General features: G+C 38.3%; 1 protein-coding gene and 1 long non-coding RNA gene across 2 annotated transcripts in view; both read right to left on the bottom strand.

The window, feature by feature from the left end:
- Positions 1-10,191: 10,191 nt before the first annotated feature.
- LOC114666394 (synaptosomal-associated protein 23-like) overlaps positions 10,192-25,167 on the bottom strand; it is a 36,150-nt gene continuing 21,174 nt past the window's right edge. The window contains exons 3-8 of the mRNA XM_028821239.2: positions 20,159-20,200; positions 19,417-19,465; positions 17,254-17,371; positions 13,944-14,093; positions 13,570-13,714; positions 10,192-12,500 (exon numbers count right to left, since the gene is read on the bottom strand). Coding sequence (XP_028677072.1) covers positions 12,435-12,500; positions 13,570-13,714; positions 13,944-14,093; positions 17,254-17,371; positions 19,417-19,465; positions 20,159-20,200 — 570 coding nt within the window. The 3' untranslated portion in view covers positions 10,192-12,434. The remainder of the gene's footprint in view (positions 12,501-13,569; positions 13,715-13,943; positions 14,094-17,253; positions 17,372-19,416; positions 19,466-20,158; positions 20,201-25,167) is intronic.
- On the bottom strand, positions 15,285-17,246 carry LOC127526068 (uncharacterized). The gene is made up of 2 exons (XR_007933688.1): positions 16,374-17,246; positions 15,285-16,127 (listed from the first exon to the last, which is right to left on the bottom strand). It is a non-coding gene; the product is annotated as an uncharacterized LOC127526068 (long non-coding RNA).

Below are 25,167 nucleotides of genomic sequence, written 5' to 3' on the forward strand. Positions count from 1 at the left end.
CAAGCATCTTGGGACCCCTTTAGTGAACTGAATGTTATAGCGAGTTTTTTCCCCCCTTGCTGAGTCAAGCAAGATGGTCAGAGTTTCGGTCTATCCCTCTAGGTGAACTGAGCACAATTATCAGAGATGGGGGGAACAAGCGTGATTGGAGTGGCAACCCACCGCCATTATAAGTAACTGCACTCATGACCTGGTGGTGTTGACAAGCACTGAATTAGAAGACCCTATGAAAAATGAACAAGATATTTTTGTATACTGGTTAGTATATTAAGTCCATTTAAGGTGGGCATAGCATTGTCATCTGCTTGGGAACAAGACAATGAGCACCCCAGCTTGGCAAACAAAGTTAGGAAAGCCATGGATCATCTTGGGCGGCACGGTGGCGCAGTGGGTAGCGCTGCTGCCTCGCAGTTGGGAGATCTGGGGACCTGGGTTCGATTCCCGGGTCCTCCCTGCGTGGAGTTTCATGTTCTCCCCGTGTCTGCGTGGGTTTCCGCGCTCCGGTTTCCTCCCACATTCCAAAGACATGCAGGTTAGGTGGATTGGTGATTCTAAATTGGCCCTAGTGTGTGCTGGGTGTGTGTCCTGCGGTGGGTTGGCACCCTGCCCAGGATTGTTTCCTGCCTTGTGCCCTGTGTTGGCTGGGATTGGCTCCAGCAGACCCCCGTGACCCTGTGTTCGGATTCAGCGGGTTGGAAACTGGATGGATGGATCATCTTTGCCGTTAAGGTATTTTAATTGCTAACACCTTTTCCCAGAATGCACTGAAGCAGGTCACAAATGGCTGCTTCAAATCTGAAGTCGCGAACTTGGGAGTCCATAGAATGCATCTTTCCCAAATCCTGCATATTGCCCAGATTGAGCTGGAGGTGGTTGCAGTGGATACAGAAGTCTGGTTGGACCAGTTCAGCCTGCTAGCACTACAGCCTTTGCCAGGAAAACAAGACAGACACTAAGTGATTATATACAGCTATAAAGACAGCATTTTGCTCTGCTCCCTTACAAGGACAGAACATTGTTAATTTTAACATCAACATGAAATTATTCTGAAAACTGTCACTTAAAGGTCAATACTAAAGTTAGCCATGCATGGTAAAAAACACAGTAAGTGTGCCCTCTACTGGCCACCTAGCAACTCCATATTATTGGGATCTTTCTTTAATTCTCCTAAAGCCTTTCACACAGCCTGCCGAGTATGCCTTCCTTGACTGGTCATCTTATGACAGTCTCCTCTAATCATATAAATCTGACAACCCTCAGCACCAAATCCCTCCTCAGTCTCGGGCCAACACTTACACCAACATGTTACTGATAAACACCACAGTTGTTACCCAGTATCACACCCCTGAATGAGCTCCATTAAAGGTCACTACTGCGGTTTTCAAATGGACTTCCTTCATAAACATGATATGTAAAAGGCAAAGTGGAATGTGTTTGAAGAAAGTCATCTCTTCCAAGTGATGTGCAGAATAAAAAATAATAATAATAATATATATATATATATATATATATATATATATATATATATATATATATATATATATATCCATCCATCCTCTTCCGCTTCTCCGAGGTCGGGTCGCGGGGGCAGCAGCTTGAGCAGAGATGCCCAGACTTCCCTCTCCCCGGCCACTTCTTCTAGCTCTTCCGGGAGAATCCCGAGGCGTTCCCAGGCCAGCCGGGAGACATAGTCCCTCCAGCGTGTCCTGGGTCTTCCCCGGGGCCTCCTCCCGGTTGGACATGCCCGGAACACCTCACCAGGGAGGCGTCCAGGAGGCATCCTGATCAGATGCCCGAGCCACCTCATCTGACTCCTCTCGATGCGGAGGAGCAGCGGCTCTACTCTGAGCCCCTCCCGGATGACTGAGCTTCTCACCCTATCTTTAAGGGAGCCCAGACACCCTGCGGAGGAAACTCATTTCAGCCGCTTGTATTCGCGATCTCGTTCTTTCAATCACTACCCATAGCTCATGACCATAGGTGAGGGTAGGAACAAGATCGACTGGTAAATTGAGAGCTTTGCCTTACGGCTCAGCTCCTTTTTCACCACGACAGACCGATGCAGAGCCCGCATTACTGCGGACGCCGCACCATCCGCCTGTCGATCTCACGCTCCATTCTTCCCTCACTCGTGAACAAGACCCCGAGATACTTGAACTCCTCCACTTAAGGCAGGATCTCGCTCCCAACCTGAGAGGGCACTCCACCCTTTTCCGGCTGAGGACCATGGTCTCGGATTTGGAGGTGCTGATTCTCATCCCAGCCGCTTCACACTCAGCTGCGAACCGATCCAGAGAGAGCTGAAGATCACGGCCTGATGAAGCAAACTGGACAACATCATCTGCAAAAAGCAGTGACCCAATCCTGAGTCCACCAAACGGACCCCCTCAACACCCTGGCTGCGCCTAGAAATTCTGTCCATAAAAGTTATGAACAGAATCGGTGACAATGGGCAGCCCTGGCGGAGTCCAACTCTCACTGGAAACGGGTTCAACTTACTTGTTATATATGAAGTGTGATATTTAGCATATAGCTAAATATGCTAAATACACTTCAAAGCTAAATTCTTTTATTACTGTCATTAAACAAATATCTCATTTTATAAAAAGAGACTGGGTAAGCCAGTTTTTGTTTGGGACATTAATTACGATTCACCAGATCAAATAATATATAAACTAGTTTCTCAAGAAAGATGGAAAGCAAGCAGTTTAGTTTTGGCCAGCAATATAATGGAGACTGAGACAGACCTGAAGCTGGACTGAAGAGCCAAACAACTGAAAAATATACTACACAACCCACTGGTCCAAGAGGCATGCTAAGGACTGTAGGACTGGCTTAAATGCACGGCTAAAACCAATGCCATGGCTCTCCTATTCCAGCCATGATATTCCCCTCTCTCCCTCCATCCAAAGCCCATTTGGACCAAGTGACCATGCCAGACCAGAAACCACCAAGACAGCCAGCCACTGGATGACACAAAACGACCTGCTACTCAACCAAGTCACATTAATTTGTCAACACTTATTTAACTCTGCTTATATTTTGGACACAGTTGGAAACCGTAAGCTAATCTACAGTATGTTTGAATGAACATATAAACCTATTACTCTACCTTATAGATTTATAGATACTTCGAGCAAGTTGTGGGTAATTGTGGAAAACCATTTAGATCAGTTAACATCAAATGTAAACATAAAAAAAATTTAGATCAGCTAAAATCACATTATAATGTGACCTTGAGAGATGCTCTGGACACAGTGGCTTCCCTTAAAACAAAAGTGATCAAAGCACATTGAAACTCTCCCTGGTTTAATGAAAACACTCGAGCTCTTAAATTAGAGTGTTGAAAACTGGAGCACAGATGGAGAACAACAAAGCTACATGTCTTTCAAACTGCATGGGCAGAGACTGTTAAAAAATATAAAAAAGCCCTCTTTAAAGCTCGCTCTGAATACTATTCTACAATAATAGATAGCAATAATAAAAATCCTCAGGTACTGTTTAGAACAGTGGCTAAATTAACAAATGGGAATTCAGATCAACAGTGCAAAATATCAACAGATATTAGCAGTACAGACTTTATGAACTTCCTCAATGAGAAAATTAAAAATATAAGATCCCAGATCTTAGTATCACAGTACAAATCACATACTAGCTTAGCAGACCCTGTCTCACATTGCATTCAGCACTTTAGTAATTTTAATCCTGTAACTGAGCAGGAAGTCTTAACTTTAATTTCTAAAATGAAGCCCACTACTTGTTCCCTAGATCCAGTGCCAAGAAAACAAGTAAAAAGTGCAATGGATGTTCATGCAGCGCCTATTCTAAACATTATCAGTAGTTCATTACTGCATGTCACAGTACCTGAAAGTGTCAGTCATTAAACCATTACTTAAACAGTCAGACCTAGACCCACACATACTTCATATTATAGGCCTATTTCAAATTTACCTTTTCTCTCTAAAATACTAGAAAAAGTAGTCGCCAATCAGCTTCAGTCACACCTTACGCATTACAATTTATTTGTGAAATTCCAGTCTGGTTTCTGCACTGGTCATAGTACAGAAACGGCACTAACGCGGGTTGTAAACGACATTTTCATATCCTCTGATGAAGAAAACTCCACTGTAATTATGTTTTTAGACTTAAGTGCAGCATTTGACACCACTGACCATTCAATTTTACTGCACAGGCTAGTAAATGATGTTGTCCTTACAGGCACTGTGCTCGCTTAGTTTAGTTCTTATTTATCAAATCGATTCCAATATGTACACAAATGTGCTGACAGTACTCCATCATCCATATTACTAAACGAGAATGGTAAACCGGATATGGACGCAGGGACATGGGCCGTGGACGCAAAAGACGTAGTGCGCAGGCGCCACACAAAGCCCCCCTCCAAGCAATGGAAAATAAGAAATGAGGCGCCGCGCCCATAGCACACAAAAAAAAGGAGTCAGACGCAGGCGCCACACAAACCAATGGCACACAGCGCCACACGAAGCCCATAGCACATGAAATGGGACACACACAAAAAAGAGGATTCAGACCCACGACACACAAAGCCCCCCTCCACTAACAGAAATAAGAAATGAGGCAATGCGCCCCTAGCACACCAAAAACGAAGGAGTCAGACGCAAGCGCCACATAGCACACGAAACGGTACGCACACAAAAAAGAGGATTCAGACCCACGACACACAAAGCACCCCTCCACTAACAGAGATAAAAAATGAGGCAACGCGCCCCTAGCACACAAAAAAACAGGAGTCAGACGCGAGCGCCACACAAAGCCCATTGCACATGAAACGGGATAGACTATGGACATAGCACACGAAACGGGACGTACACAAAAAGGAGGATTCAGACCCATGACACACAAAGCCCCCCTCCACTAACAGAAATAAATAATGAGGCAACGCACCCCTAGCACACAAAAACAAGGAGTCACACGCAAGCGCCACACAAAGCCCATAGCACACGAAACGGGACAGACTACGGATTTCACACACTAACATAAATAAGAAATGAGACACAAAGCACCCCTCCAGTAACAGAAATAAGAAATGAGGCAACGCGTCCATATCACACAAAAAAGAGGAGTCAGACACACACCCCAAAGTGAAACGGGACAGACTACGGACTCCACACACGGGTCACCCATCGAGCCCGAGATTGAGGCTCAAAAACGGAAGAGCAACCAAAAACGAACACTCGAGATCATACAAAAACCCGACACATACGGACAACACAACATATTTGAATCAGATTATCCCCGACTAACAGTGAAACGGGACAGTCTAAGGAGTCCACAAAACTTCACAAATCAAGTCCGAGATAGTACTGAAAAAGAGGACTCAAACCCCCACACCACAGTTAAACGGGACAGACCACGGAGTCCTCAAAGGGTCACACATCACACCCAACATATTACAGAAAGAGATTTGTGTTTCGGAAAACGGCAGATACTACGACAGAAGCATTCGCCTACAACTCGCATCTGATATCAACGTACAGACTATACAGGACATTCCACACACTTCTAAAAAGACGCACGCCGACAAACGACGTCATACATAAACAACAAGAGACCGGACTACAATACATATACAGGCGCAACACCTGATGGGTAATAATACAAAGAAACGAACAGTCCGTATTAAACATACGTCATCTAAACACGTTCAAACTATACAGCATAGGTGAATCTCATTACAATGATGCACTATTAACCGTACAACCACAGAAAAGGCTCCATATTAACAGTGAGTGCGATCCTCCTTATTACTTATCCATATTACTAACGATAAAGAACAAACAAGTCATGAATTCATGATCACGGGTACAAAACGATACGGCTCGAGTAACGGAACCACAAACACGAACCCGCATGAAAAAAAACAATACACGTCGGCGCCTACAACGCGCTTCTGAAACTGCGGAAGAAAAATGTCTCGGCTCCAAAAACGCATGTCACTCCTTATTCAAAATACCGGTCCCAATCACAGAAACATCGGTATCCACTATGAAAATGAACAGTAACAATGCACGTGACATCCGTCTTGCAAAACTGTTAATTATAGATGAATGTACAATGGCATCCAGTCACTTACTCAACACCATTGATAAACTTCTACAAACGTTGATGAATAATAATATTCCCTTTGGTGGAAAGGTACTTTTATTAGGAGGAGATTTTAGACAGTGCTTAGCTATTGTTCCACATGCCATGCGCTCAGCTATTGTTCATTCCACCTTAAAATACGCGGACATTTGGCATTGCTTTCAAAAGATACAATTGGTACAAAACATGCGATGTCCAGATCCAGTATATAACAATTGGTTATTACAACTGGGAGATGGGACACTCACCAATACAGATGGACTTCACCCAGATATTATTACAATTCCTCAAGCCTTTATCTGCGACGACTTAGTTACGGAGATATTTGGAACAACAATCTCATTAGACCAAATACCCCTTTTAACACAACGGACTATATTGTGTCCAAAAAATATTAATATTGATCACATAAATAACCAAGTCATTGCATTACTTCCTGGAGAGGCACGGCTTTCTAAGCTCTGACAAAGTTGACTCTGATGACGACAATGACCATCTTAATTTCCCCTTACAATATTTGAACACTATTAACCCAGCCAGATTACCACAACACAATCTTAACCTTAATATCGGAACAATAATCATGCTATTAAGAAACCTTAACACTAAACAAGGTTTATGCAATGGTACACGTTTAGTCGTCAACACCATGACACACAATGTTATTGAAGCAAAATTTTCTTACAGGATCACATGCTAACAATACTGTTCTGATTCCTAGAATTGACCTTACAAGTTCTGACCTAGAATTACCTTTTACACTTAAACGGCGACAGTTCCCCATTAAACCTGCATTTGCCATGACCATCAACACATCACAAGAACAAACCATGTACAAGGTTGGCATCTACCTCTCTGAGCCCATTTTTGGACATGGACAACTTTATGTGGCCTTCTCACGAGTTCGACATTCATCTGACATTATAGTTAAGGTTATAAATGATCCATGCCAACGAAAACTCATTCAAGGACAAGACACCATCTTTACTACTAATGTTGTGTACAAGGAAATTTTCCAATAAATCTTTACACTGTGCCATGCAGTTTATTCTTTGCTTCCTATATGCGTCATCTACACCTTCACACTATGCTATATCTCATACACACATCATGCTAGTTGTAATTACCCAACACCAGGGGTTGGCGAGCGAAGCAAGCAAGGGGCGGAGCCCCCTAGTTATACACAGAAGTGAGATATGGTGTCCCGCAGGGCTCAGTACTGGGACCTTTACTGTTTTCACTTTACATACTTTCACTTGGATCTATCATTAGGAAACAAAATGTTAATTTTCACTCGTATGCAGACGACACCCAGTTATACCTTTCATTTAGATCAAATGAAATTTTTTCGATGTTTGTCTTTAATTAGTTGTGTTAGTGAATTAAAGGAGTGGATGGATGAGAACTACCTATCTTTAAACACAGATAAAACAGATGTTAATTGTTGGAGGGAATGATGCAGATCACAACAATATTTTTATTTAACTCGGTTGGAATCACCATTAATTTTACTGAATCAGCCCGCAATTTAGAAGTTATCTTTGACTCTAGCATGTCATTTAAAGCACACATTACAAGGTTGTCTAAAATCATGTTTTTGCTACCTTAAAAATGTTGGGAAATTAAGCCGTTTTCTAAATAATCAGGATTCTGAGAAATTAATTCATGCATTTATTTCTAGTAGGATTGACTACTGCAATGCGGTGTTCACTGGATGTTCATACTGTTCTTTATACAGCCTCCAGTTAATCCAAAATGCTGCTGCAAGAATTATTACAAGGACAAAAAAATATGAACACATCACTGTGGTGTTGCGGGTCCACAGCTCCCATCAAAGGCCAGTTTTAAAATAAATAATTGCCGCGCTCACGGCTTGGTAAGGGGGCGTGGTGGTTGTGTGGCTGATGCGGTTCTCAGGGCGATTCGCGATGTGGTACTTTCTCACCTAAATGCAGAGGTGAGAGACTGTCTGCATCCGTGATTGTTCCTGGGGCTGCTGATTTACCACAGCTGCCATGCCCCCTTAATAAATAGAACGCGAAACGGCTAGGAGAGAAAAAAAAGAAAAAGGAATGGAGGTTGCAGGAAGCAGGAGGAGAAAGTCAGTGTGGGAGAGTGAGCAAGCGAGTGCAGGCTCGCGCTGCAGCTGTACAGTGGGCCTGGGTGTTGGGCCGACACCCGGGGAGTAGTAGTAGTGGTCGCTCCCGCTGAGTGATCATGGAGCGGGAGTGACCAGTGATGAAGGACAGATGACTCTCCACATAAGGCCGCGGGAGTCGGGACTTGGGACGTGGTTTCGCCAGCGTGAGAGTCCTGGTCATTGTGGAATCTCAAGTCGCTGTCAGGAGGAGCCTATCGGAGCCAGGGATCGGTGAGGCAATCCAAACAGCTGAAGCAGGTACAGAGAAGGTCAGCTGCATGTAAGGTGACTCCCCTATTGAAAAGTCCAGACGGGAGAAGTAGGGGAGCCACCAGGTAGAAGATACCGGGCTTGTAATGTTTTTGAAAGACTGCTTTCTGCATGGTTTTAAACTCGTTGTTTTAAAGATTTTTCAAAAGGATTTTAACCTCAACTTTTCACTCTTGTTTTATGGATTACTTATTTAATGAAGACTTTTTGACTCACTGCACTTTAATTTGAACATTGTTTTGTTTTAATAAAAACACTTGGCACTTTTATACACCATCCCCTTGCTCCACTGTTGTTGCCTCACTGCCTAGCTCATCGGTTCAAGGCTCCCGGACAGAAGATGGGAGCATGCACGAACCTGCATCGTCACATTCACTCCAGTTCTTATATCCTTACAATGGCTCCCAGTTAAGTTTAGGTAAGATTTCAAAATCCTCCTTTTAACATACAAAGCATTAAATGGCCAAGGTCCAGCTTACTTGTCTGAACTTATCATGACTTACAAACCAGAGCGCACATTAAGATCTCAAGATGCCGGTCTGCTAATGATTCCAAGAATTAATAAAACAACAGTGGGAGGTCGAGCTTTTAGTTACAGGGCCCCTAAACCGTGGAATGGTCTGCCTGCTGCTATAAAAGATTCCCCTTCGGTCTCAGCTTTTAAATCGCGGCTGAAGACTCACTACTTCAGTTTAGCATATCCTGACTACAGCTGCTGATTAACTGTACAGACTGCATCTCTGTTGTTAGTCAGCACTAAAACATAAGTAACATGATAGTTATAATTTGTTACTAACCCTCACCTATTCTGTTTCTCTTCTTGGTACTCAAATGTGGCACTTGGTGCCACGGCCCCACCTACCAAGTTGTTTTGCCTGCCTAAGGTAAAGTCATCCCTGCTGGAGGATTGCAGGAATCGTGGGATAGAGGGGTCTTTTCATTGGATTGGCTGGCCCAGCGCTGACTCAGCTGTAGAATGGCCAAATGGGGGAGGCAGCTTGATGACTGAGGTTTCCAGGACTCTAAACAAATCCAAATCATATTATGGGATATTATTTACTGTTAAATTCTGCTCCATACTTGTACAATTTTTTTATTTTTATACTGTACTGAGGATTTGTTCTGTTCATTATATTGTATTTACCCGTTCTTTTTTGACACCCACTGCATGTCCAACCTACCTGGAAAGGGGTCTCTTTTTGAACTGCCTGTCCCAAGGTTTCTTCCTTTTTTCCCTACAAGGGTTTATTTTGGGATTCTTTCCTTGTCTTCTTAGAGAGTCAAGGTTGGGGGCTTTCAAGAGGCAGGGCCTGTTAAAGCCCATTGCGGCATGTCTGTGATTTTGGGCTATACAAAAATAAATTGTATTGCCCAAGGGTATAGATATAAATGGGGTGAAAACATCTGAGAGCTCTGTTTGGGGCATTCTGTTCAAGTTTACTTAAGTAAAGAGTCTGATTATGAAAGAGAGGCTTGGGTCACCCTAGAATATGGTCATAACAAAACAAGGAGTAAGGATTGTTAATCATCAACCTGTAACAGACAACGTTAAGTGGAATATATCATCTTGATAAAAAAATGTCATAACATATTTACAGTAAATGAGGTTTCTTCCAAAATGAATAATTAAACATTATAATCAGAAAGAAGACCAGGACAAAGATATTGAAAATTTATTAAAATGTACACAACCCTGTATATAATAAAATGGCTGAAAAAGAGGCTCAATTTGAACATTTAGAGGGGAAAAAAGGCACTTGATGTGACAGACAAAAAGTATTACTACAGCTACAGAATGTCAAGCCATGAGTTAAGCAGTTCCAATATATGGACATATTAGTGCATGCAAAACCAATTAAAAAATGCACACAAAACTTATTTTGTGAAAGTGCTTGTATCAAAGCCAGACATTCAACAAGATGGCTAAGACATAGACAAAAGAAAAAATAATGAACAAAGTGTTGTGCAAAAGTATCCCAGATGCCTTAGTTTCCTTTAGTTAAATGGGTATAAACCAGCATCAACGTTGTACGAATAGTACGGTCGCCTAATTATTTAATCCCTGACTTGTAACAAGGGCGACATCGCACCAAAAGGCAAGAAGCCCCAGAAGCTCATGACTTCTGAAATCCAGCGATAACACCACTAAAGCTCAGTGTGCCCACTGTCATTATGTTTTGGTGACTTCAGAATTAAAGCTGTGCTAAAGTAGGTGAAGGAAAACAACAAAAAAGAGACTATCATTGTAAAATTCCCGAGTCCACAATGTTCCTTTGACATGTTACAGTAATTGTGGCAGTCCCCACTCCACTCCCACAGCAAATCCCAGGGATACCTGCCAAGAATAGGGAATTTCACCAAGAAAGTCAAAATGCACCAAAAATGATCAGTCAACATCAGCTGAATAAATACTAAAAGGTTCTATCTCCTGTATATATTATGGAAGTCGGGTACAAAACAAGAACATAGAAGCTAACCTGTAATTTACATTTAATTGTAAAATTATTACAATGATGACCTGACATTATAGAGAGCGAGAAATGGTTCCTTCACTCATTTTCTCCATTTTGGCCATTGTAAAGTTAAGTTTGTAAATTATTTTTGTTTTCACCCTTTACACCTTCCCTTTTAGAAAAGAAACAAAAAACACCCAGGCAACTGGCCATCTCCAACAGCTTACAAGTTCAGAGGGCATCCTAACACACACTGATCTGATTGCACGCATCAGATATAAAATATAATGCATTAAAACTCAAGGCAACATTAAACCATACTTCGCCAATAAACATAAAATTTTCATCCATATACAAAAAAGTGAGTGGAGCTACTGAAAACATTACAATTCATGGACACAGATCATTATAATAGTAACAATTTTACTAACATCTTATATTACTATTACTAAACTCTACATTTATTTATGGTTTCTCTTTGGAATTTGCCTTGTAAGTTGAACATAATATTGACACTCTCTGTGACTTCATGTAAACCAGTCCTATTGCCCAGCATTTCTGCCATGAAGATCCTAAAACAAGGCATTATTTTCTGATTACTATTGATACTATTATGACTACTGTGCAAAACAACTACGTGCATGCGCTCTTTATTGGACCCTGCAATGGCCTCCATGATTATGGAATAGGAATGCTGGAATACTTTTATTTTTGTGATCCATCATTTAGGTAACCCCATTTATAGTGTGCTCTGCCTAGATGGTTCCATATAATTTTTTTTGGAAAGGAAGGCTCCCCATTTATTTGAGCAAATCACTGCAAAGAAAGAAAATGTTTCCACTGTTTTGAGAAAAGCATTAAAATTTTACCTGCAGCATTGGGTATATGGTTTATACTCTAAACCTTCAATCAGTTGTATGGGCACACATTAAAAAAGAGCATATTCATTTATGAACCCAAAATTATTGCAACCTTAATAAGAAATTTAGAATGTTTTCTGATGCTTAAACAATTATCTCATCAAGCACTGCTTTGACATCTGAATCCATATTATTGATACCTCACATAACAAATTCACATGGTACTAAACTAAATGACAATGACCAGAAGACGGTTGCTGGACATGTATGGTACATTTAGTATACCGCTCAGCCTAGCTTTGACATTTCTGGCTTGCGGAAAACTATCATTTCCTGCTCCTGTTGCAGTTGAGTTTTCCTTTACCATCTGGAGTTACCTGTGCAGTATTTGTTAATCTCATTTACTGTTTCTCGTGTCCAACATATTGGAAGGCCTGTATTTCCAAAGATGTAAATGGAGTAAACCTTGAAGTAGAAGAAAACTATCTGATACACAATGTAATTTAAAGGGAAAAAAATATGGCATGAAATTGAATGCTGGTGCTGCCTGTACATTCATGTAGTCAGCCAGAAGAAGCTTCTTGCCAATTAGCTTTTAATGAGTTTGTTGGCCCTCTGGTTGGCATCATCAATGCGCGCCCTGTTGACATCAGCCTAAAGGGTGGGGATGAAAAAGGAATTAATTAATTCAACTATTGAGAAAACATCAAAACTGTAAGCAGCACCGTTTTAATTCAATATTTTAGATTTTGTTCAATTAACTATATATGACATTTTCAGCAAAAAATTAAATTTCACCAATAGATAATGTACTCTGCAAATTGTCACTTAGAATATAATAATAATAATTCATTACATTTATACAGCGCTTTTCTCAGTACTCAAAGCGCTATCCACACAGGGAGGAACCGGGAAGCGAACCCACAATCTTCCACAGTCTCCTTATTGCAAAGCATATAAACCAAGTGCAATTAGTGGGACTGACAGGCTTTATTGGGGGAGGAAAAAAAAAAAGGAGAGCCAATCTAGAGCAACAAAGCTTACAATTTTTCTAATGAAATAACACTAGCACCAATACTAAAAGAAGAAAAAAAAAACAAATCCAAATCTATATTTCATTTATATTTATCTTAAAGCTGAAGACAGTTTCAGAAATGGTTGTGGATAAATATATATTTATAGATATGATATATTTGAAAAATAAAACAACCTTTATTCAACACCCAGCATTTCTGTCAAATTAAACTTTCCTACTTATTTTAGCATTCTTTAGATTTTAAGCCAATGTCTCCAATTCAGAAACAAAAGAATCTATAAAAACAAGGTCCAAGGTGGCACAGCCAGCAAGAACATTGGCTGCATATGATAAAACTAGTTTCTTATGTGGTTTTGTGAAGTAAACACAGAGGCATGTGCCGATCTGAAATATATACATTCTTGTCAATATATTCCATTAGCATGTACACAAAAAAAAATAGATTGACTATTATTTATTGGTTCTGTAAAAAGAATAAAGAAAACCCCACAAAACCAATTCAACTTTCGGTTTCAATGCTATACTTTGCTGGTTCTGGTCCTGGCTGTATGTAACAAAATAAACATTTACTAGCTTATAAAAAACTAGGAAACAGTATAGAATTATGAGATGGATCACACACAAAGAAAAAGTGTTGTATCTTTTTTCAAAATGCAGTTTGGCAGATAGCCATAGCAAATGTCTCACCTTCTCTGTGATACGATCAATCTGTTTATTCTGCTTGTCAATCTCATTGCCCATGTCCACTGCCATATTCTTCAAATTGCCAATGAGATTTCCCACTTGGTCCAAGTTGTCTTCCATCTCATCCTCCCGGGCATCATTTGTAATTCTGCAAGAAGGATGTGAAATTTTTAAAAATATTACACTTTTTTACTCTATTTTTAGTTATCTAGTTGTAGTATTGATATGAAAACTACAAAGAGAATAAAAGAAACCGATTTTAAAGAAAATTATACAGCAGCTAATCAAACTAACCTGTATGTTTTCAGAATGGGAAGAATATATTAATATTCATACACTTTCCAATTCAATAAAGCAAAATTATTCTTTAACATTACCTTTTGATATATGGACCCTGTGCTGTTCCAGTGGACTGCTGCTGCCCATTTTGCTTACTATAAGGCTGACTGGATATCACCTTATCGGAACTGTCTGTGTTGGAGCCATAGCTTTTCTTGTATTGATCTGATGTCTCAAAGCTTTTAACTCTGTCAAAAGAAAGAAAATGCTTTAAATTCAAGGTGCAATGTGTAGATGGGTACAAACCCAGCTTAAAAAAAGGACGCAAAGGATAATAGCTCAAACTTCTTTCCAGATTTAGGCGACATTAGAAGTGCTGTCCTACAGCCAAATTTCTGTTGTTAACACATACATACATAACATACACACATACATACATACATACATACACACACACAGTGGGGGAAATAAGTATTTGATCCCCTGCCGAATTTGTATGTTTGCTCACTTACAAAGAAATGAACAGTCTCTATTATTTATAGTAGTTTTCATGGAGAGAGACACAATATCAACCAGAAATCCAGAGAAAAACATATTACATAAAAGTTATAAATTGATTTGCATATCATTGAGAGAAATAAGTATTTGATCCCCTACAACCCAGCCAGAATTCTGGCTCCCACAGATTGGCTGCGGGCAATCAATCAATCAGTCAATTAATTACAGATACCTTTACCCCTGATCAACTTATGTACATAAAGCACACCTGTTCACAGAATCAATTTCTTCCATTCCAACCTCTACACCACCATGGGCAAGACCAAAGAGCTGTCAAAGGATGTCAGGGACAAGATTGTAGACCTGCACAAAGCTGAAATGGGCTAAAAGCCCATCACAGCAAGAAGCTTGGTGGGAAGGTGACAACTGTTGGTGCAATTATTTGGAAAAGGAAGGAATATAAAATGATCATCAATCGCCCTCAGTCTGGATCTGCATGCAAGACTTTGCCTCACGAGAAAGGTGAGGGATCAGCCCAAAACTACACAGGAGGAGCTTGTTAATGATTTGAAGGTAGTTGGGACACAGTCACCAACACCACCATTGGTAACTCACTATGCCATAATGGACTAACATCTTGCAGTGCCTGCAAGGTCCCCCTGCTCAAGAAGGCACATGTACAGGCGCGGATGTTCACTGGCAAACCTAAGACCGATTGGCTGACTGTAATCTGTGTGCCACATGGGCACACAGTCAATCTGTGGGAGCCAGATTTCTGGCTGAGTTGTAGGAGATCAAATACTTATTTATCTCAATGATATGCAAATCAATTTATAACTTTTACTTAATGTGTTTTTTTCTGGATTTTTTGGTTGATATTCTGTCTCTCTCCATTAAAATGAAACTACCATAAAACCTAAAGACTACTCATTTCTTTGTAAGTGAGCAAACTTACAAATACAACAGGGGATCAAATACTTACTTCCCCCACATATACATATATAAAACTAATTGGATGTTAGGTTACATAGCCAGATGTGTGAAGTAAAACTGAAGGGAGGTTATGCTTAGCAGAGCTCTTGATGTGATGGACTCTGCAGCATCAGCTAGTCCATTTTAGGCCCCTCTCAAAAGTTTCTTCATTGACAGAATTTTGTGGGACAACCTTTTCTAGGTAGCATTTAGGTGGTTTGATGTAGGGTTCCACTTGCTGATAACTGCGAGAGCCAAACACATGAAAATTGTTTTGTACTAGTTTCTTAAATTATGTGTTTTGTGTTATATTATTTGTGAAGGCTTTTTGGTCTTCATTTTCACAGTTGTCCTTCAAATCCAATTTGAATACTGATCCCTTACATTAGGGTGTTTATCCAGAAACTGTACCAGTTATTTTAATGATTTACTGATAAGGGCAAATTGGATGGCTTCATTATGTGCCCTTTTTTTTCATTAAATAGTTTCACCTCAACATGACTGGAATACTTGTGTAAGCAATTTCTCCCCTACTCCCTGTTACTAAGATGCCTTCCTAACATGAAGAGGGTCACATTTTAGGGGTCCGGAAGTTTGAAATCACATTATCAAAACAGCAAATTTTCAGTGTATGTTTTTTTTTAGTAACATTATAGAATTGCACATGTGAAAAAAACATTTTTACAAGACAATGTATTTAACCTTTGTCATTAGGTATGGAAACAGATCAGCTTTTGGTTTTTATTAACTATGTGTCAATATCAAGAAAAGCTAAATAAGTAGTAGGCAACAGTTCCTTAAAGAATTCATTACTATGCTGCTGCTGGAGAATGTGAATTTCCCATTGGGATTAATAAAGTATCTATCTATCTACTACATTCCAGTAGTACTAGGGTGTTGTACCGTGTTAGCCATTATGAATGTAGAGAAAAGCCAAGCAAAATGACACCTTTTATTGGCTAACTAAAAGATTACAATATGCAAGCTTCGAAAGCTTGCATATTGTAATCTTTTTAGTTAGCCAATAAAAGGTGTCATTTTGCTTGGCTTTTCTCTACTACATTCCATAAATGCCACCACCTTCATGACACCTACTTCATATAATTAAGGAAAAGGGTCATTGTGTTTTAAAGAAAACCCTGTTATTTTTTTTTATCATCATTGGTATATGCAAACAGGAATACAAATTACAGCCATGTATGAAAAAGAGCCCATAATTATGTAGTTATTTACCATCACCTAGTCATCCATAAGATCAGCAGACCTGGTTTAAAGAGTTGGCAACAGATCCTATGTTTAAGCGTGAAGGAAATCCACAGAAGCAAGCAAGAAGTCAACTATCCAATAAAGCAGCAGTAGAAACAGAAAGAAAAGGAAGGAAAAATGAAGGCAACAGTATCAACCATAACACTGATTGCATAAACACTTTACTGTGCTGAGATTAGTTCCATTTAAATGGTCCTTTCCATAACTTTAAACAGAAAAGAAGCGATGCTCTCTACTGTTCTCTGGCTAAATATACCAAGTACAAAACACGCTTTGCTCTTAACCAGAAAGCTGCTTTATGATCTTATCCTATTAAAGACTCTCCTTTACATTTCCTGTTACTTCAAACATAATTAATTCAAATACCAACAAGCCTAGATCATACTGTTCATAAAAAAGCTTTCAAATATTTACTGTTATGCATGTTAAATATATGTATACCTCCGGATTCTGCAATGAATTTTAAAATTATTTTCCTTGCATGGCCAAAAGTTTGAAAATGCAAATATTTAAGGGTGTGTTGAGCATCATTATTTGATGTGCTTCATTTACACTGTATTTTATTATTGACTTTAATCAGAATTTTAACTATGAATTGGGCTGACTTAATACAAAAATCATTTAGACTGCAGTAAATGTGAAGCTTCAAATGAAATGAAATCTATTGTATACCTGTCACATGGACAAATGCACAAACCACAACATTTAGTCAAGTTAGTCAGATTCTTCTCAGCATCCTTCATATCCTCATTGATATGATCCAGACCTTCTTCAACACGATTCAATTGCTCTAACAGGGAAAAAACACAAATGTACATAATGGACTGCTCTGAATAAATGTACAAACCTGTCAATGGTTTAATAATTAAATGTTAAAAAATGAAAACTTATAGAAGTCCCTAAGATTATAAGCAATTTGCAGCAAAGAAAACTCCTGAAAATGTGTGACTTGCATGCAAAAACTTTCAGATTCTTGACAAAATTAAAAAAAGACATCTCTAATTAGATAAAAAGGGTAATTTCACATTACGCAATTCTTAACTAAAAAAATATAAATAATTCTAAATGTATGTGTTATCACAACTGTCAGAGGCTTAAGAATCTATACTATGCTGTGGTGTAACCAGTAGAACAAAATAGCAGAATATTAACCATTTCACAGGATCCTTAATAATGGACCACTAATGACAGTATATTAATAAATTAAAACCATTTTCAAATTCACAGCTATGAAAATGCAGCCATGTTCCTAGAATATACAGTTTTATATGAGAATCAATCACTATGCATTAATCTAGAGCACACTTTAACATTGTCAACGCAAAAATAAATTATCTTGTGTAGTAGTCAAAATAAAAACAGCAACATGAGGCATAACTCTGAAAGACATGGAAAAAGTGCAGTATTCATACTAAGAATTATGGCTACACACATTATAGCTTAGGTTAATGTAAAATTACATGAAATCGTTAATATTACAATGCATCATTTGTTAACAGCTATTGTCAGTGAGTCGCCAGCGTTCACTGTTGGACACATGCTCTACTGTTTTGCTCACTTGGGATTTCTGACGCAATGACGTGTACTGTCCAGAAAAGTAACACAAGATTTTGGCACACACAACACTTTTGTATATTGAACAACAGGAAGACACTACACATGCTAATATTTCGATGCTGAGGCGACTGTGTGACATTGCAGCAAAGAAGCGAAGAAAATTAAATTCGTCAATTAGAAAAAAAAGGCTTAAAAGTGATACTGTACCAAATAAAATTGGCAAAAAATTTTATATCAGTGATATTTAATCTGAAATGGCCATGGCCATCTGTTTTCAGGTATCTGACGTAGCAATAGTCCACATTACCTCAGATAACCAGGGTTTCACTATTATTTTGATATGGTATTCTACTTCATTATGTGAATTTTAAATTTTCCTCCTTAAAATTACAATGTGTCAGGCTTAAAATATACCAACCTATTTTACTCTTGATTTATATCACAGAATGAAAGTTTCTCTATTAGATTATTTTCAAAGAATTTAGTTATGCAAGTAACTTCTGAAGGTTAAATTTAGTATGACCATGGTCACCAATTAATAATTATGTCCATATAGCTTCACATTCACTAAATTACACTTCTTATTCTTCAGAGATATCTGCTATTACAATCTCTAGAAGTACCCATCACCATTAACTGGCATGATCTTAATTAAAAGTCAAGAGGTAACATTAACTGTTATGTGACGAAGCTATTCCTACACTGGGCTGCCAAATGTTTCTGCAGAAATAATGGATACTCTACAATTGCTTTTCATGTCTTCAAGTAATTATTAAACAAATTAAATTTTTTTAAGCAATAACAGGTGCTTTAATTTTTATGAAAATAGAAGCCCTTCTCAATGTTTAGGCTACAACGTTTCATAGCATCTTGCCTGAAGAAGGGGCCAGAGTTGCAGTGAAAGCTTGCATATTGTAATCTATTCAGTTAGCCAATAAAAGGTGTCATTTTGCTTGACTTCTCACTACATAGCATATAAAACAAATTTTACGGTAAACCCATCACTTACAATTATGTCTTTAAAGCTTAAAGCATTTGTTCATGTCTTTATGCATAAACCCAGTGGTTCTCACACACAAATTATAGATCTCTTATTAAGTTTAATGAAGGTAACACCCAAAATGGAAAGCAAAGCAGACAGGCATATACATACACCTTCACAAAATGCTTAGCTCTCTACTGGGATTGCTTCTATCTTTAATCATTTTAAGTTAATTATTAAATCATCTTTCTATCCCTACCCTTCAGAAATAATCCCTAAATAGTGAATCAACTTACCTCCCTGTTCATCCAGCATGCCCAGTGTTCGCACACCAGTCTCCTTGCTCTGTTGACAAAAAAAAAACAAGTGAAAACTGATAAAACATGCCTAAAATGTCAAACTGACAGCTAGCTAAGTAAAATAAGGAAAAAATTGACTGATGTAAAAGAACAAAGCTTTAGTGTGGGCCTGAATGTATTAGTGAATGGTTACAAAGAAATGCAGAATTCAGGCAAATTTATGCACAATTTAACAATACCAATACATCAACATGGGTAATTTGCTTTATTTTGTCTTTGTGACTACATCTGTACATTACTCGTATTTCTTATTTTCAACAGAAGGTGCCACTAAAGTGTAAAACTGAAAGATTTTCATAAAGATTACAACAAGAAAGCTTAAAAGTAGCAAATCTGATGTCTAACAGATACCTTATGGCACCCATGGTGTACATTAAACAAAAATCAAAAGATAATGAAGATCATTCTCTTTCTCCTTGTAAATAACTTGCAAACTCAGTTCAATGGGAACTAAGAGACATTACACAGGAGAACCTGCATACCAATCAGAATTCCACAAGTAGTAGTACCAGCTGGTTATGACCTTGATGTAGCAAAAGGCAGTTAGCTGGCATGTCCAAAATGTGCCATAGCATTAGGCAGCTATCACAAAAATCTAGATAATCCGCTAAAGTATCAGGATATATGATAAAGTTATCTTTCTTTCACATTTCTGACTGTAAACAGGTACACTTTTTACCTCTTCAGCCATCTGCAGCATTCTTCGGGTACTTTCCAGTGACTGCAAAACGAAAAATATGCACAAATGCTTCATTAGAGATGAATGTACTGTATGTAACTTTTCAGAGCTTGGTGCAGAGATTTCACTGCTGAAAAAGTGTTTTCTGATAGTTACACTTGAATTAATGCTTCTCAGAAAAATAACATTGGGAATCACATTTACTCTGCGATTCACATCAAAATGTTACTCCCCCCCACCAATTTCCAATTGACTCTTGCATGACAGCATCTCAAAAAACTCTGTTCTCTTGCTGTAGTAAAACTTTAGCACTGAACAACAATGTAATATATAATAAAACACTAATGTCTGTGGTTCCAGGCTCTCCAAGCAATCTTATTGGTCAGTTTGGCTTTGGTGAGGGAACAAAAAAGGAAGTGCAAGTGTGAGATACACAAGCAGGAGTAAAGGCATATGAGGCATGTTGAGAGAGTCATCTTCAAAGATGGCAGGTACAAAACCAGACAGGAGATGAGAAAATGTGTCTTGAAAATAAGGACAGAGTCTGAGAAGCAAGCTTTACGGGAACAAACTTGAGAATGGGAGCTTTAGTAAAGAGACGTTCACTCATGCAAATATAGAGGAAAGGTGCTGAAAATACATGTAGGGGAAGTGATAGCAAATATTTTTTTTAACTATTCTATTAGCTGTCTTTGACAGGTACTCTGGCTAATCTTAAACAAGAGCCTAAATTTAAAGGTTTCTAAAATACTCTAAGCCAAAAATGCAGTTAAAGTTACGACTTAAATGATTATCTGATATTGTTGACAGTGTCAAATATTTGTGTTATTGACTTTTTGGTAATATTTTGAAACAGGTCTCCAAATATTCAATTAGGTAATAACTGGACCTGAGAAAAACAGTAATGCTGTTACAGCTTTTCAACTACAGAACGGAACAGAAATGGCAAAAGAAGCAAAGTGTGTGCACATTTTTAAAATATTTTTTTACCTTTTAACATTCAAGGATGATTTAAAATTCCGTTGTTGTGCAAGGATACGTGGAACTAGTCTAACCATTCTATATTTAGTTTATGCAAAAAAGATAACATTAGCAATTTAAAAAAAAATGTGAGTTTAATATGCTATTGTAAATAGCACATTTTCAGTATATTTAACCATGGTTAATAGTCTTTTCAAAAACTTGTATGAGAGACAGTTTGTCATCTTATCAGAAATAAATACAACCTCACCCCATCAAACTGCCTGGGTTTGGTAAACTAGTTAGCCTTAATATGAGTAACTCTGTAAACATATCCATACATAGCTTGTTTTGTGAATTAACCTCATAGCTCATTGTAAGAAATATAAAATATAACCACAGTTCACCACAATGTTAACTTGTTTAACTGACATGGGAGCTGACAGACATATACTTAACATGTATTATTTTATCAGTGTTCATCACTTTACAGCATAATGGCAAACAAAGATCAACAATTATGTTTTCACTTTCACTGAACTCTGAAAATTTGTAAGAATTTTATTTTTGTTGTAAACTTTCTAAGTTTAGAGCTTCTCATTATTTTATAGAATAAAGCTATACAGCTACTGAACAATACCAGGCCATTCTCATGTATAGGCTCATATTTTCAGCTAAGCCTATTGTTTTGATATTTGCCCAAATAAACAATGATCTAAATAAGTATTTTCTGAAGCTGTAGATACAATGCTTGCAGCCTGATTCATTAGAAGATGTCCACAAGTGTCTGTGTCCATACTGCAACTAATCAATAGGTCCTATTAAAGTGTGTGTGTGTCATTTTATGCACATGTAACCTTTCTTAACTGGTTCAAATGATTAATTTATATCACACACCATTATTGATTTGAAATTACCTCAGTTCTACCCCTATAACAATGTATTCAAATCAATTTTGCAGAAAGAGTGCTTTTTAAATTAGATTGATTGGTAATCAGGCGGCACAGTGGTAACGCTGCTGCCTCACAGTAAGGAGACCTGGGTTCACTTCCCGGGTCCTCCCTGCGTAGAGTTTGCATGTTCTCCCTGTGTCTGCGTGAGTTTCCTCTGGGTGCTCCGGTTTCCTCCACAGTCCAAAGACATGCAGGTTAGGTGCATTGGCAATTCTAAATTGGCCCTAGTGTGTGCTTGGTGTGTGGGTGTGCGTACAGTATGTGTGTGTGTGTGTGTGTGTGTCCTGCAGTGGGTTGGCGCCCTGCCCGAGATTGGTTCCTGCCTTGAACCCTGTGTTGGCTGGGATTGGCTCCAGCTGACCCCTGTGACCCTGTGTTCGGATTCAGCGGGTTGGAAAATAAATGGATGGATGGATGATTGGTAATCAATATTTTGAATCCACCTCTAAAAAAAATCATCTAAAAACATAAAAGTTTACTTCAGAATGGCAGAAAGGGAAAGTAGTTTTAATTTCTAAAACAACCCACCTAAAGACCAGACCTAACCTCATCTCAGAAACCCACATATTTCAGGCAGCTGAAGTAGCCATGCAAGTAGGAGAAAGTCACACTTCCCCCAAAGAAATATAAGAGATGGATGAATAATGAGAGCAAATGTCCTATTATAATTAATTCTGCTAAAGGTGGTTAAACCAGTTACTGATACCAAAGAGACAATTATACTACAATAACATATTAAGACAGATAGGGGGAAATGAATAACAGCTTCCCAGAGGGAAATTTTTACATGAATTCCCTTTTCCAATTTAGCTAAGAGTGGGAGAAAGGAGGGAACGTTGTTACTGAAACTCAAAAAGCTATGACATAACTAACCATTTACTGCAGTTCTTTAAATAAAACAAAAACTATAATCAGCATATCCAAAAAACACATTGTGTATAATTCTTCTATTTGAAGTGATGCAATATGTGGTGGGTTGGCACCCTGCCTGGGATTGGTTCCTGCCTTGTGCCCTGTGTTGGATGGGATTGGCTCCAGCAGACCCCCGTGACCCTGTGTTCGGATTCAGCGGGTTGGAAAATGGATGGATGGGTGAAGTGATGCAATAGTTTCTTAAAGTGTTTTCTTTTAATTTCTCTCAAAACAGAGGTCATACTTTTAATTGATCCTATACACCTGGACTACACAAATCCTCATGAATTCCAACCAGAAACGCACATGAACCAAATAAATAAGAACATTGTGATTTCACCAAAAATCCCATAACACAAATATGCAATGGGTATCTCATAATTTTCATTAAAAATGAGTAAATGGAGCATTATCATTTTCTGTTAATGTATCAGCAAGTTTACCATTAACTAAAATAGGACGATGGAAGATCGAGCATTTTCTGTTGAATACTAGTTTATTTCTATTGAATGGGAGACAAATTATTTTTTTTTATAATCTTAACCATGACATCATATTATTATTTGCCAGTGTTTCAATATATGAGGTATAGTCAGATACTGTCAGATTAATTTAGGTTATTCATCTCTTTATTTTTGCAAACACTCAAAAAATATACAATTTCCTAACTTAGTCATTCTCTGTTTTTTTGGTAGACTATTTCAAATGGAGTTGTGCTGTGTTTCCATCTTGCAAGCAATGTTCAGAAAATAAAATTTAAATACAGAGGCCGAAGTCTCACAACAATATTAACAAAAGCATTGATAACGTATTTCTGACATATTAGTTGAAATAAAAAATAAATACTGTATACTGTGTATATAAATATATATATATATATAATATATATATATATATATATATATATATATATAATCTATATAAATAAAATTCTTTTCGTGTTTGAAACGGAAATGATGTATGACCACGGGTAACAGAAACTACGTATGACCACAGAACATATAATATAGGAACTTATTATTTGTGTGAGTTATTTTACTCATATTGAAAAGAAGAAAAAAGACTTTAAATAAGGAGATGGGAAGGTGAATGTAAAGAAGAAGCCAGCGTTAAAGCAAGTGAGACTCAGTAATAAGGACGGTTGCGTGCACGAAGAAGGAGTGCCGGCTAACCTAGAAAGACCTTCGGAGCACACGACTTTACTTTGCTTTTATGGTGTGGGAGTCGGCCATAGACAGATGCTAATGCCGAGACACCCGGGTGAGACGGACTTCTTCCTTCAACAAAGGAATCGTCGCCAGGCCGGTGAGATCGCTTCTTTTACATTTAAATTCAGTATACAAGTCAGCGGAACGCATCTGACTTGATCACTGGATTCATTGCAGATTTCCCAGGCCGTGTGAATTTAGACTTTAAAACAAAGTTAATATAAAAGAGACTGGGGAATGTGTGGGGATTGTCTGTGTGTGTCTAATTTATATTTGTATATAGACGTAATATAGGTTTAAGTACTGTGAATATATTTGTGCTGTTTGTAAATAGGGTAATTTTCCGTTTCTTTTCCTCGCTTGCTTTCTTTCTTTGCTGTTTCGCCATTTTCTGGGGAATATATTATAGAGTGTTTAAGGGGGTGGCATATTAATTAGGGTTTGTGTAGTTATTATAGATTTGACAAGGATTTAAAGGGTGTTTATTGTTTTGTTTGATTTATAATATATTCCTTTTTGATTGTTTAAAGAATTGTTGGGGTGATTATTTCCTTTGTATAAATTCATAAAAGACAACTCCAGATGAGGATATCAAATTGGGGCTAAGGTTCAGTTGGGTTCCGTACTTAATAGAATTAATTTTCCTAAGAGTAGGAGATTTTGTGTGTGCTGGGCTCCTCATTCAACTTAAGAGGAACGCGCTACACCTTGATAGTAAGAGAGATGTAGAAAACAGCTTTGCGCCTTTCTACTTTATAACTGCACCGAGCTGTAAACAATGTGAAGACGAGACCGCCTTCAGCGGTGACCTCTTCATGTTAAGTATTAGACTTGGGAATTGTTTGGACCATCTGCCCATTAAGCACAGAAAGGCAGCGTCCACATTTCTCAGAATAATTTTTCGCATAAACCACAGGCACATAGTGAAAGGTTGTCAAGCAGGTAGTTTGCCTGAAACCACAGCAGTAGTACTCCA

This window comes from Erpetoichthys calabaricus, chromosome 16 (assembly GCF_900747795.2).
Source record: "Erpetoichthys calabaricus chromosome 16, fErpCal1.3, whole genome shotgun sequence".
In the NCBI taxonomy this organism is placed as follows: Eukaryota; Metazoa; Chordata; class Cladistia; order Polypteriformes; family Polypteridae; genus Erpetoichthys; species Erpetoichthys calabaricus.